Here is a 14,830-nt window from a genome sequence, read left to right as displayed (position 1 = left end):
TTTTACTTCATTTTGGAGACATTATCTCATGATAAATCTTGTTTTTTGTAGCCTTCAACCATTGGTTCCATGGCTTTGACAGAAGGGGCATTATGTCAGCATGACCTCATCAGAGTTGTCTATAGTGACCTTCATCCTCAGAGAGAAACATTCACTGCACAAAACCGGTAATGCTCAGGGTTACATAGTCGGGGCTGAGAGAGGGCTCAGTAGATAACCACTGGCTGCTCTTCCAGAGGACCCGGTTCAGTTCCCCATGGTGGCTCACAGCCATCTGTAACTCTGGCTTCAAAGGATCTAAAACCCTCCTCTTTCCTCCAGGGGCACCTGACATCCATATGGTTCACAAACATACATGCCAAAAAAAAAAAATACTCAAATACATTGTTAGGCCCAGCAAGAGCCTAAATATAAGAAGGTATGAAGAGAACTCAGGAAACTAATCATCCATCCATGCAAAAACGCAAGAGACTCACTCTTCTTAACCATTGCAATGGGGTCACCCCTGCTGATCAGCTAGGAGTGGCACCGGGAGACAAAGAGCTTAGGTTTTTAAAAGATACAAGGCGGGAATCTCCTGGGGTTGACTTCTTGGCAAGTTAGGATTGGATGAAGTGTCTAACTTTTAAAATAATTGGTTAGTTCTGGTCACCCTTAGGTCCAGTCAGCCCTGTCGTAAATATCTGATCTTCAAGTCAGTTTGGAATTTCCTGCCATCCACAGTTAAATGTGGGAGGGTGATTAACTCATCCCATGTCTGTTCTGAGGAGTGGGGGTTACAGGCTTTGGATCAAAGGTCAGGAGAAGGATTGGGGCCATTTGGCCCAGTTTCCAAACAAAGCCCATCTCACCGGTGCCAGTGATTTTTTTCTCCATTTAGTAGAGATCTCTGCTTGTTCTCTTCCTTATCTCTGCCCTCACAGATGGCTAATGTCAGGAACTTTTACATTCCTCGGTTCTCTGGAGAAGCACTAAGAGGCTTTAATTAACATGGGCCTAAAACTTGCAAATATAAGTTATAAGGCAATTAAAGAAACAGGTTACAAAGTTAGTCTGATTCTTTCAACATAAATCTAAAAAAAAAAAAATTTTAACTACACACCAATGGTGAATTTATTCCTAATGGCTAAATTTCAAGCATGATATGATAGAGTCCAAAAATTAAATACATCATACTGGTAAAGTATAGTATAGTATAGTATAGTATAGTATAGTATAGTATAGTATAGTATAGTATAGGCTAAGCATCCTTCTCTGAAAAAAAATCACTCAGAAATGTCCCAAAATCTGAAGTCTGGTGGCACCGGCACGATAGCACGAACAATTACATACAGTCTGTGTGACTGGGACACAGGAAAAATGCACTAAAATATTATGTAAAATTACCTTCCGGCTATGTGTGTATAGGACATGCGAAGCATCACTGGATTTCTTCTATATACTTGGGTCTTAGCTCCGAAGAAGGCACAGATTACGAAATCTGAAACATTTTAGGTCCTTGGCATTTTGGATGAGAACTGCTCAAAAAAGAATTTTTTTGTGAACTTAATACATGAACACTGCATCTACACCACTCCTCCCCCTCCAGCTCTTCCAGTGTCCCACCTCCTGCATTAGCTGCCGGGGCCAGCCGGGCAGAGTCGAACGGTTCTTGAGTTGGGTGTGAGGATTAAAATTAATAAAATAAACACACAGCACACAGGAAACTCTTTAAAGGTCCAGACTCGACAGCTTTTGCAAAAGGCAGACTGCTGCAGCAGGCAGCAAGTCTCAGGTGCTGCCTGCCTCCTCTGCCTCCAGCCTTCTGACCACTTTATTCTTTGAGGAGTTACTTTAGCCAGTAAAACATCCCAGAACAATAGGTTAATTTGCACAAGGAGCCTGAGGAAGAGGTGTAACCCTCACAAGCTATCCCACCTGTTGTCACAAACAAAAGGAGATGGACTTGCAAGTTCTCCTCTGCCCTTAGTAAAGGCCTGCTAAAAGCCATCTCTCCGCTGAGATGTAAATATCAAAGCCGGCTGCTGAGTGGCGGCTCCCGGCCATTAGCAATCTCTTAATATTAGTATGTCTATAAACATATGCATAAATGTACATATGTGCACGTGTGTGTACATACATTTTTTCTGTCTGCTCGCTTATACATGTGTCAGGGCTGACCACTTGGGATTGGACAGCCTATTTGGGGGTTCATCTGTGGAGAAAACATGTTTTCTCACTCAGCAGCCCTTGACGACCTGTAGCTTTAGATCTAGGGGCTGTACTGCAGAGTGGTCAGCACCCTTGTTATATTACTATGTCTTGGCTGTAATCAAATTCCTCCCCTCTCCCCACTGTACTATAAATAGCTTCTGTTTATAGGTGAATTGAACAAATTCTATTAAACAAGGTTAATATACCCAATCAAATAAATATATATCGAAGGGCTAGAGAGGGTGCTCAGCAGTTAAGAGCCCTTTCTAGTCTAGCACGGGCTAGGGGTTTAGGGTTCAATTCCCAGCACCCACTCTACAGCTCACAACCACCTGTACCTCCAATTCCAGGGCATTAATGCCCTCTTATGGCCTCTGTCGACACCAAGCGTGCATGTGGTACACAGACACACAGGTAAGAAAAATACCTATAGCATAAAATAACAAGTAATAAAAATTCCTCCTTATCCTCACCTGCCTGATTTCTAGTTTCTGATCTTAGTGATTATGAGAGTGATTGCATTGTGATGTTGTGGGAGTTTTTTGCAATATAATTTTTATTGTGAAGTATCTTACAAATGTACGTAGTTTTACCCCCAAATTCAATATGCACTATTTCCATACAGTTCATTAATAAAAACTGTTGTCTTCCATTCCTCCTCCCTTGCATTTTCCCTTTTCAAGGTGTAATGACTTTTAACCAGTGGTTCTTACCCAGGGTGTCCATCACGTCCTACATATACCATTTAGCAATCAACATGGAGGATTGATTTGGTTGATAGAGCTGGGTGGAGGGAGGGCTGGTTGTGCATCTGGTGCTTAGAGGTTAGGAATGCTGTTCAGCATCCAGCAGTTCCTGCAGGATATCAGATGCCCTGGAACTGGAGTTGCAGGTGCTTGGGAGCTGCGGTGTGGGTGCTGGGAACCAAACCCACAATACTAACAAATGCTCTTACTTACTGAGTCATCTCCAGACCCTTGATTTCATTGGTTTTGTAATTTGGGTTTGGGTTAGTTGGTTGGGTGTTTTGTTTTCTTTTTTGAGACAGAGTCTAACTGTGTTATGTGACTAGCCTAGAACTCACTACATAGACCAGGTTGTCCTCAACCTCACAGAGGTAGGCCTGCTTCTGCCCCGAGTGCTGGGACTGAAAGTAAGCTCCACTACATCCAACTTTCATTTTTTTTCTGTTTTGGTTTTTTCGACAAGCTCTCTTTACATAGCCCTGGCTATCCTGGAACTCACTATGTAGACCAGGCTGGCCTTGAACTCACAGGGATCCACTTGCCTCTGCCTCCTGAGTGCTAGAATTAAAAGCATGTACAACCATGCCCAGCCTTAATGTTTCTTAAAGAAGAAAATATTGATGATAGCAATGGCTTATAATATGGCTTATAATAAAGACTAAAACAAACTATTAAGGAGGATACTGTAGTAAACCGATTAAGAAATCATGATGATTTACATTAAGGCATTATTATAGCTATTTAATAAGTAAATAATTACTGTTGTCTCTGATAAAAATAATTTTAATAATTTTTTGTTATTTTTCTAGATTCGAAGTCCTGAGTTTTCTCATGCTATGCTATAATTCAGCCATTGTGTATATGCCTGCTTCATCTTACCAATCTCTTTGTCGAATGGGTTCCAGGTGAGAAGAGTAATTATTATCGTTCATATTCATATAGTTATATGGAAAGTATTATATGTACCAGGCTTCTGGTACAGTAGTAACTTCTGGTATAGTAGTAAATTATATTCATGGAGCTTACATTCCTATAGGAATGAAAATTATTTTAAGGGGCTAGAGAAATGGCTCAGCAGTTAAGAGTTCTTACTGCTTTTGCACAGGACGGGTTCATTTTCCATCATTTACATTGTAACCTACAACTCTCCTTTAATGCAGTTTCAGGTGTGCCAATGTCCTCTTTGGGCCTCTGTAGGTCCTACAACTACATCAATGCACATACATACATGTAGGCAAAACACTTGTACACATAAAAATAAATAATGGAAATATTGTAAATATAAAATATTTTAACATTCAACAGAATATTTCTTAGCTCAACAGGTTAGGTCAAGTCCACTAACTTAAGGATCATCAGTACACCAAATTTATTTTTAAAGTAAACCATGTTAAGAATTTTGAATAATAGACTTATATATGGGAAAAACCTTGACTGTTCCTCCAGAAGATCCCAGTTCACATGGTGGCTCACAGCTGTCTGTGACTCCAGTTCCAGCAGACCTGACATCCTCACACAGACATACATGCAGGCAAAACACCAAACTTAAAAAAGTAATAATTTATTCTTTTTTTAAATGTGACTCTTTACCTTATGCATTTTTGTTTGTTAACAACACGGCCTTATGTAGTGCTGGCTGACCTTGAACTCCTGATCTGCTAGCCTCCTTTTCTTTCATTGGGTTTATAGGTATGCTCCTTTATATATTTTGTAAACTATTATCTATATTGGAAAAGAGTAGTATTGTGTCAATTTTCTATGTGATGGCAAAGAAACATTCTGTGTGGACAGGTTATAGTCCATACTTCAGAATTTCTAAGAAGTTAGGTCTGGCTGGAATTAAAGAACTTATGTATTCCAAGTGACCTTTCACTTTAAAAAACTGAGTCTCCTCACTTCCTGCCCTCACCTCTACCTCCCACTCAGAGTTAAATCATACACAATCCTAGCTGAGCATTAGTGTCGTACATCTTTAATTGCAACACTCAGGAGGCAGGCTGATCTCTGAGTTCAAGGCCACCCTGGACTACAGAGTGAGTTCTAGGGCAGCCAGGAATATACAGAGAGACCCTACCTCTGGAAAAGAAAAAAAAAAAAATATGCAATCCCTTTCTTGTGCTGCATTGCAAATTCTTGGACCAGCAAGATGGCTCAATAGATAAATGATCTTGTTGAAAAATTCTTAAAGTGGGAATTCAATCTCCAAAACTCAAATTACAAATTTGGATGCAGAGGCTTGCATATGTAATTCCAGCACTACTATAGCAAGATTCAGGAAGCTCTTATTGAATGAAGTACAGTGGCAGAAATAACAGCACAGCGGGAGAAAAGAACTAAGTCCCTAGAAGTTGTCTTTTGACCTCCACAAACATCTGTGAAGTTTCACATACACACTACGTGATTTTTAAAGAGAAACAGTTCCATAATTTTAGCATTTTGTAACATCACACATTTATTATTTCATAGTTTTTATGAGGCAGGAATATAGGCATGGCTCGCCTCGGCTTAGAGTTTTTGTTTGTTTGTTTTGCGTTTTGAAGGCAAGGGTCTCCCTTTGTGGTTCTGGCTGGCCTGGAATTCCCTGTGTAGGCCAGACTAGCTCCAACTCAGGAAGACCCTCCACTTCATGAGTGCTGGATTAAAGGCTTGTGCCACCACACCTGGCAGCTTCTTTTAAGCTATAGAAAGACAGAAGGAATTGTAGTTTTCCAAGGCTTAGCACTGTTTGGCAGAACTCTGTTCCTGTAGTTGTAGGATTATAGGTTTCTTCATCTAGTTGGCTGTCTGCTGGAATCCACCCTTATTCTCCTAGCACATGAGCCTTGTAACATGGGCAACTTATGACATCACAGCTTGCTTCATTGGTCTTTGCTTCTATTTGGCGTCATGGCCACTCTTATACCTCTTGTAAATCATAAGATTCTCAAAAGAGGACCAAGAAGTTCATTTGCCATCAGGCTAATATGTTGGTTGGCTAATAAGCTTGGTTGTAAGAAACAGTAATCCCAGTCTTTAATCCTAGCACTTAAGTATCAGATCATGTGGATCTCTGAGTTTATGACTAGCCTGTGCTACATAAAGAATTCTAGGCCAACCAGGATTAAATAGTGAGAGCCTGTCTCAAAAGGAAAGAAAGAAAGGAGATAATGTTCATGCTTCCCAGTAGCTTCCAGAAGTCCTTGGTCTTACAGTATGGAGAAGCAGAGGTGCTGCTGATGTCTGGACAACACATCTTGCTGTTGGAGATTGCTCACATTGTTTCCATTGTGGAAGGAACAGCCCCACTGGTCACAGAGACACCAACCCCTGTATTAGGCTGCACAACAAAGAAAATTAAGAGATAATTGTGCACCTTTAACTATACTTAAATAAAACATCAAATAAATAATAGTGGCCTTATGAATAACAGTATTTTGAAATGTTGTTGTAAGAGTTGTGTAATATCTAGTAATTCCCCAGTACAATTTGAGATGGATAAAAGCTATGTATTTATGTGTTTGAGAGAGACAAAAGAGGAAAAAGGATGTCTGAGAAAGATGCTGTTTTAGCTATTTGGGGAAAACTTACTACTTATTATGTAGTTCTCTAGAACACATACTTCATGCATAAAGGCATACTTTAAAAAAAAAAAGAAAAAGAAAACCAACGTCCTCTTCCTGTTCATGACTCTGGCATTTAGCAGGTATAAGTAGCAGAGGAATGAATCATTAAACTTACACATTTAGCCAATTAGGAAATGACATGTTAACTACTGTATTTTCCTAGGGTTTGTGTAAGTGGATTTCCACGGCAACAGGAGAAACAGTGGAAGGAACTCTGTGGTCGAATAGTATTAGACCCTGAATTTATGGTGCAGCTACTCACTGGACTTTACTATGCTATGTAAGTAGGAAGAAGATGGATTCTACTACAAGTGGAAACATCCTATATCTCTTTTTCTTCATCATAGAATTGTTTCATGATAGACCTGTTACGTTTGTTTTAATATACTTTCTTTTTTTAAGATTTATTTATTTATTTATTATGTATACAATGTTGTCTGCATGTATACAGCACCAGATCTCATTATAGATGGTTATGAGGCACCATGTGGTTGCTGGGAATTGAATTCAGGACCTTTGGAAGAGTAGCCAGTACTCTTAACCTCTGAGCCATCTCTCTAGCTCCCTTAATATGCTTTCTATTCAGTACTTTTGTATAAAGAAATGGCTGTAAACTACTTTAAACATAGAGGTGAAATCTTCATTTTGTTGTTATAACCAAAACTAGGATAGTTCAATAATGAAATGATAAATTTGAAATAAGAGTTTTGTTTTATAACTAAAGCAGTAGGACTTGGGACAGATTTTTTTTTTAAGTGCTAAAGATCAGAGATATCTATTAAAAGTACTAAACAATCCATCTCATAGGTATAATGGACAGTGGGACCTTGGCCAGGAAGTGCTTGATGACATCATTTATAGAGCTCAGCTAGAACTCTTTTCTCAGCCACTCTTGGTAAGTTTTTATATATATACTTTTTTTTCCGTGAAGAATTGAGGTCCTGGTTCTAACGGCATGTTGACTCTTCTTAAAGAATATATGCGGTCAAAATGTTACCATCGGGCAGAGATTAGGGGGAGGTATTGAGATAAATTGAAAAATAAAATGTTTTAGTCGGGGTGGTAGTTGGCCAATCTCTGAGTTCAAGGCCAGCCTGGTCCACAGAGTGAGTTCTAGGACAGCCAGGGATACACAGAGAAACCCTGTCTCAAAACAAAACAAAAAGAAAAGAAAAAGGAAGGAAGGAAAGAAAGATAAAAAAAAAAAAAAAAAGAAATCCTTAATAAAAGAGAAAACCAAGTTGAGTATAGTTTTAACACTGGCAATACCAGCACATGGAAGCAGGCGATGAAGGAAGGAGGAAGTTCCTGCCTATCCTAGACTAGACAAGTAATGTCCTGTTAAGGAGAGGACAGCCACAGAAAGTTTATTGAGACATATAGAACAAAAAGGCTTAAGTGAATCCTCATTTTGTTATAATCAAAACTAGGCCAGTTTAGAAATGGAGTAGTCACTAAAGGATGTTATTTTTTCCACATAAACAGGTAAATTCTAATCATTACTTTTATATTAAAAAGTAAAATTAGAGCCAGGCAGTGGTGGCATGCACCATTAATCCCAAGCACTGGGGAGACAGAGGCAGGAGAATCTTTTGAGCATTGAGACCAGCCTGGTCTACAGAGTGAGTTCCAGGACATCCTGCGTTACACAGAGAAATCCTGTCTCAAAAAACAAACAAACCAAAAAGTAAAATTAATATGTAACACACAAAAGAAAAAAATTCTCTGTAGGCATAAGAAAACCCTGATTATAATCTTACTGGTTTAAAGATTTCATGCTTCCCAGTGTGTAGGGGACTTGTGAGATGACTCAGGATAAAATCACTTGTTGCCAAGCCCGACAACCTACGTTCAGTCCTAGAATCCACCTGGTAGGAGGAGAGAACCGACCCTCACCAGTTGTCCTGTGATCCCTATACACACCGTGGCATATTTACACACACAAATAGTAAATAAATAAGTGTCAAAAAAAAAAAAGGGAGTATAATGTTGGGCCAGCAATATGACCCAGCGGGTAAAGGCATTTGCCATGCAAATGTGTCAACTTGAATTCTATCCCCAGAACCTCCGTAAAGGTGGAAGGAGAGGACCAGCTCTATAAGACTGTTCTCTGACCTGCACATGAGCAGAGTGGCAACCCTCCGCACACATGTTATTCAGGCATGAGCATACACAGTAATAGAGTTTAAAGGACAAATGTAAGCATACAATAGGTGAAGGCGAAGCATTCTTTTTGCTTTGGAGATAATAAGACTCTAACTATATCTTTTCAGAAGCAGTTTAGTAATGAGTGCCTATTTTCTTAGACTCTTTATCCCACATCTAACTTTATATCTATGGAAACTATACCTTAAAAGAATCTAGAGAGAGCTGAAGAGGTGCCTTCATGGAAAAGAACACTGGCTACTCTTCCAAAGGACCTGGGTTTGATCCCACACTGTGGCTTACAACCCTCTCTAAGTCCAGTTGCAGGAGATCAGGAGATGTGATGCCCTCTTCTGACCTTTGTGAGCACCAGGCATGCACATGGTGCAAATGTGTGTGTATATACGTGTGTGTGTGTATATACATATATATACACACAGAAACAAAACACTTATACAAATTAAATGAAAGTAAAAGTACTAGAAGTATAATACTACAGTTAATTTTATATTTTGGTTTTTGGATTTTTGAGACAGGGTTTTTCTGTGTAGCCCTGGCTGTTCTGAAATTCACTCTGTAGACCAAGCTGACTTTGAATTCAGAAATCCAACTGCCTCTGCCTCCTGAGAGCTGGGAGTAAAGGCCTTTGCCACTGCTAATACTTGGCCTACAGTGTTACTTTAATTGCAAAGAAATAAAAGTACTCTAAACACTCCAATAACAGAACAATTGAAGTTTGGTATTTTCTTAATGAAATTGTATATTTGAGAACTTACACATTAAAGAAAAAGTGGTAACTTATGTTAAGTAGGAAAGTCTCTCCTCTCTCTCTCTCTCTCTCTCTCTCTCTCTCTCTCTATATATATATATATATATATATATATATATTAAATCTACATATGAACAAAAAAACAAGGTACCTAGTAGTTCTGGGTAACTTGGCTGTATCTTAGCTCTGTCTCTTCTTTCCTCCCCCTTCTTCCTTATGTATCCCAGTCTGGTTTTATAATTTTTTCTTGGTCTTAAAGTGTTATGATGATGGGTGTCACCATATCTAGTTTGTTTTTGCTTCTTATCAATTATTAAGCTTTTTGTTGAGGTTTTATGATACTTAAAGTATTTTTGTATTTTCTACTTGGGATAGTTTTAAAGGTATTTTATTTATTTATATCATTTTTATATATATAGTTTAAGCACAAACTAAATATACTAATGTGTAGCATTTTTCTAATATCTAGAGCTATGTGCAAAACCAAATGGAAAAACAAGCATCATCTATCTCACTGACAAGAGCTTGGTTTAACCTTACTTATATCCATCAAGCCCTCAAACAACTTCCTACTGTAGCTCTGTGTGGATAGACCAGACATACCTGCCAGGCTGCTGCATCCTATATGTGCTTGTCCATGTGCTCAAGGTCCTTGCTGATTACTACTTCCGAGTTAAGGGAAACAGATAGCAATTGTTTACCGTTCCAGTTTCCCAGTTTCTTCCTCAGGAGCAAAGGACACAGTGTCAGCACACATTTTGGGAAAAATATTTCCTTGTGGGTACGCAGGAGTGCAGAAAAGTGTACTCTTTATCACAGATAGTTTTCTGCTATTTATCATGTGAAAAGCAGGATCTTTACTTGTTGTAAATCATGGCTCACAAATATTAAATGTTTTTCTTTGGAGTGCTCTTTTCTTTTGAAACTCAACATCAAGAATCCAATAGGCCATATGACTTATATTTTAATAATAAATTTTTATTTGAAAAGCCTGCTGAAAGAATATACAATATTAAAAATAAATATTTCTGACACATTTTTGCTTTTATATTATACAACTTTATATATTATACAAGCTGAACATGTTCAAAAATAATGGAAACATGCATTATAGAATAGGTAAAAATTTTATGCTTGTTGTAAACTTGTATAGACTTACATTATTGTTTTAGGTGGCCAATGCCATGAAAAACTCATTACCATTTGATGCACCTGATTCTTCACAAGAAGGCCAGAAAGTACTTAAAGTGGAAGTCACTCCGACAGTGCCGAGGATCTCTCGGACTGCAATTACAACAGCTTCAATCCGTCGCCACAGATGGAGAAGAGAAGGTAAGTACAGAATTCTATTGTTTGTCCATTCATGGGTTCAAGTAAACTTATCACTGTTTATACAGAATGTACTGACGCTAGTAATTAATGCTCTGTTTATTAAAGTAAAATATTTTCATTTAAAAATGGCACAAGAAATGTGATAATGCTTCGTTATTTTTATGTAAATATGTTTCTGTTTATAAAATAGGAAAATGTTAGACTATTTTTCTTAATGTTAACATGGAAAATAAGACCTAGCTAAATTTTGTGTTTTTTTAAACTAGTAATAAAAATAGGGGGCAAAAGTTGCTTTAAGCTTATTAGCTGGAAAAAAGGTACGTGTATGAGCAGTGTGGAGAAATGATATGACTGGTCAAACTAACACTGTCATATAAACTGTCCATAAAAGAATTGTTCTTAGTTTTGGATTTTTATATTTGCTTTTCCTTTTTTTTTTTCTCTAAGAGCTGAACCTAGCAATACTGTAGACATGTGGTCCTTAAATAGTTAAACTGTCTTGCCTAAGAGACATTGTCATTTTAATGATCCCTATTTTTCTGTCCTATTCATTTGCAAACCTCACATTGTTCATTTGCTGCCTTATGTGTGTGCAAGCTGTGTACACACATGTAACTATATAGATAGTGTGTGTTAATATCATATCCATATATACATTCTCTTATCTGCCTGGGTCAGAGTGCTCAGAAAAGAATAGAGCAGCACAAAAGTACTAAAATTTTATATGTTGAATCCCAGATGGCTTTGACTTCTCAAACGAGGCTGACTCGAGTATTCCTGGCTCCCCGATCCAACACGGCTCCACTGACCTAGGGATCAAACGTGTGCAAGAGGGGGAGGTGCTGGTGCGCAGGACCCCTGAGCATGGCTCGTCGGAGCCCAACTCAGCAGCAGCCACAACAGAGGGTAGGACAGAGATGAGGAGGCAGCAGTCAGTGAGGCAGTTGCTGGAGAAGGATCCTGGCTCTCTGTCCCCAAGCAGAGCACCTCTCCATTCTAGTGTGTGTCTCCACTATCCCTGGGTGTGCTAGCTCCTCTTTGCAGAGCAACCCTCCTCCCCATATGCCTAGCACCAGGTTAGGTACAATCTTCAGTTGCCATTTGTGCTGGCCTGGAGTCTGCATCCCTGTGTCAAACGACAGCTTGGCATGGCTACTAACAAGGCAGGGGCCTGGATGAAAAGGTCTGCAAATGCTTGGAATTTTTCATTACTGAGCATGTTTATTCTAACATTAGGGGGAAAAAAACTCACCCAACAGTCATGAGCCTTACCAGTCAATACTAATGTGTACACATGATTATTTATCCTTTAAAGTCTGTGCAGAGAATTTTAAAATACAAGCACATTTAAGAAGTTGAAGTGGAACTGTCATTTATCTATTTTACGAGGGTGTTCAATTAATAGGTATTTCCAGTCTCTCACAAAGAATGCTGGCATTGATTGACTCCTCATCAGCTGGATTAAGTTGCGTAGTAAATTACTGACATCTTTTCTCTATAAATATGCTATCCTGGAGCTTACTACACTTTACAGTTACAAAGAGAGAGAGTTATAGCTCCCAAATAAAAGTGAAATATGTTATTTACAGATCAGGTACAGAGAAGATCCCTTGTTTCTACAAAGTAGGTATTTGCAAATAAGAAAACTGTGCCCTATCACTACCTATAAAAGAACACTTCTCTCTGACAGGAAAGTATTTGCCTGCTGCTTTGTATGAAGCGTCATCTGAGTTAGCTTCATGGAAAAGGGAACTGCAGCCAAATGATTTCATTATTTAGTTAACTGCCCCTGGAGTACCACTGCAAAACCTTATACACCTATAAGTAGCTTTAAAAGAAATCAACTATTTGTATTTATTTTAAAAACTAAACACACATAAAATGTCTACCTCCTACTTTAAGGAGGTATCTTTTTCTTCGGTGTATTAGAACTTTGAGCATGCTCAGTAAGAATCTAAATGTACCCTCAGTGCCTCACCTGTTTGCCCAAATTGACTTTACTTCATTTAACAGTATTGCATGTGCATGACCTAATGACCCCAAAGTTGGTATTGTTTTAGAGATCCTTCTTGACATGGCTGTGGAAGATGTGGCCTTCCCTTTCTGTCTTTTTGTATATCTTTATCTTACCCCTTGTTTTAATGCAAAAAAAGAAAGAAAGAAATTTGAGAAAAATGAGTGGACCGAAACTGAACAACAGTCTATTTCTCATCCTTGCTGACTAAGTAAGCCACTTGATGATTATATATACCTGTTGTTAGGATGTTGAGAGTATTAAAAGTAATACCGTATTAACCATTGATGAAATTGTTGCAAGAAGGACACTAGGCTAAGGCTTTTTCTTCTAATTCATCAGTCATGTACTTTGAACAAGTAACCAAAGTAGTAATTCCTCTTTCATATCTGTTTGAACTCTGTTGAGCTCCCTGTCAGTGTTAAACTGTTAGTCTGGGGTAGCTTTCAGGGGTGAGATAGCCAGAAGGAAAGTGAGTACATTTCTTTAGTGTGTTTGAAGCTGGGTGTGCTAGTGCACTTCTTTAATCCTACCACTCAGGAGACAGTCAGTCTCTGTGAGCTTAAGGCCAGCCTGATCTAGTTCCAGACCAGCCAGAGCTACATAGTGAGACCTTGTCTCAAAAAAAAAAAAGTATTTTATCTTTTAACCTGGATTAATTGTGGTTTTAATAAGTATTAGTAGATGCAGAATTTATGGGAAGTTAGCTATGAACAGAAAGGTCAGTGACATCCCCCTTTCAGTCTCGTCTTCTTAGAGTTGTTTATGTTGTCAGCTACAAAAAACCTACAAAGGGAAATATGTTTTGAGACTCAATTGCATTTTTACTTCCTTTTTGGTTTTTGTTTGGCTTTTTTGAAGACAGGATTTCTCTGTGTAGCCATGGCTGTCCTGGACTTACTCTCTAGACCAGGCTGGCCTTGAACTCAGAGATCCATATATATGACTCTGCTTCCCACGTGCTGGGATTAAAGGTGTGCACCATGGCACCAGACTTTCTTTGAGGGCTTTTAAGACAGAGAAAAGGAAATTGATTAACATTTACAAAAATTTTGGTAATTTGCTAGAATGCTGGAACTTTTATATTATACATATAACTTACTTTAAAAGAAAACATTTGTAGTAATGATATTTTAAAATAGTTTTGTAATAAAAATGTGTCTATTAGGGCATGCAAAATTGTTGAGTTGTTAAAGGTGCTTGCCCTGCAAATCTGATGATCTGAGTTTGATCTGCAGAAGTCATGTAAAGGGGGATGGAGAAAACCAATTCCACCAACTGTCCTCTGCCTTCTGTACACACATACACAGCAGACACCACACAATAACACTAATAAAAATTGTCAATTAATTTGTTTATTATGTGTTTAAAGGAAGGCTCTGAGCTTTTAAGATAGTGCCTGCGGTTTATGTACAGTCATCGTTCCATTAAATCGAAACACCACTTAGAGTATATAGAACAGCACTGGATTCTCTTGCATGGTGGCTTTTTATGTTATCATTCTTCTACGGCCATACTGCTTGGGTGTCAAATCTGCATGTGGCCAGCAAGATTCAGAGCCAGCACTAACTCTCTCAGTCTCTTGCCCTAACTACTTAGGTAAACCCAGTCCAGTTTTATATTATTATTTCTGAATATTTGGACTCTTTATGCTAATTATAAGTCAGTTATTAAGAGGTAATGTAATATGATCTAAAATGTTTATTTTCAGTTCTTTTGAAGGGATTGAGAGAAATAGTGTCAGTTGCATTTATTTTTAGTAAATGTACTTCCACATGGCTTTGCATGATGATTAAACATTAAATTGCTGTAGATGTTTAAATTTACATATATGTAACAAGTTGCTTTTTTGCTTTAAGGATAGACTAATGTAATTCTTTTTTTTAGAAGTAAAATAATTAATACATGTGAAGAAATATAGATAAGAAAATATTTTATTTTTCCAGGTATTATGTTAAGTAAAATATTATGTTTGAATATGTACATTTTGCTTAGGTAATCTGTATCTCAAATTAGTATTTAGATTTTA

The 14,830-nt window shown here is 38.1% G+C and overlaps 1 protein-coding gene across 4 annotated transcripts in view; it reads left to right on the top strand.

Moving 5' to 3' along the window:
- Positions 1 to 14,830, top strand: part of Hycc2 (hyccin PI4KA lipid kinase complex subunit 2) — a 60,246-nt gene that overhangs the window by 37,047 nt on the left and 8,369 nt on the right. For 3 of the 4 annotated variants that reach the window (XM_021652157.2, XM_021652159.2, XM_021652158.2), the window contains exons 7-12: positions 52 to 167; positions 3,749 to 3,844; positions 6,705 to 6,821; positions 7,349 to 7,436; positions 10,628 to 10,787; positions 11,526 to 11,693. In XM_021652157.2, the coding sequence (XP_021507832.1) occupies positions 52 to 167; positions 3,749 to 3,844; positions 6,705 to 6,821; positions 7,349 to 7,436; positions 10,628 to 10,787; positions 11,526 to 11,693 (745 nt within the window). The remainder of the gene's footprint in view (positions 1 to 51; positions 168 to 3,748; positions 3,845 to 6,704; positions 6,822 to 7,348; positions 7,437 to 10,627; positions 10,788 to 11,525; positions 11,694 to 14,830) is intronic. The other variant, XM_021652160.2, reaches the window with a different exon arrangement.

This window comes from Meriones unguiculatus, chromosome 15, assembly GCF_030254825.1.
Source record: "Meriones unguiculatus strain TT.TT164.6M chromosome 15, Bangor_MerUng_6.1, whole genome shotgun sequence".
Lineage (NCBI taxonomy): Eukaryota > Metazoa > Chordata > Mammalia > Rodentia > Muridae > Meriones > Meriones unguiculatus.
This window is presented reverse-complemented; position numbering and strand designations above follow the sequence as displayed.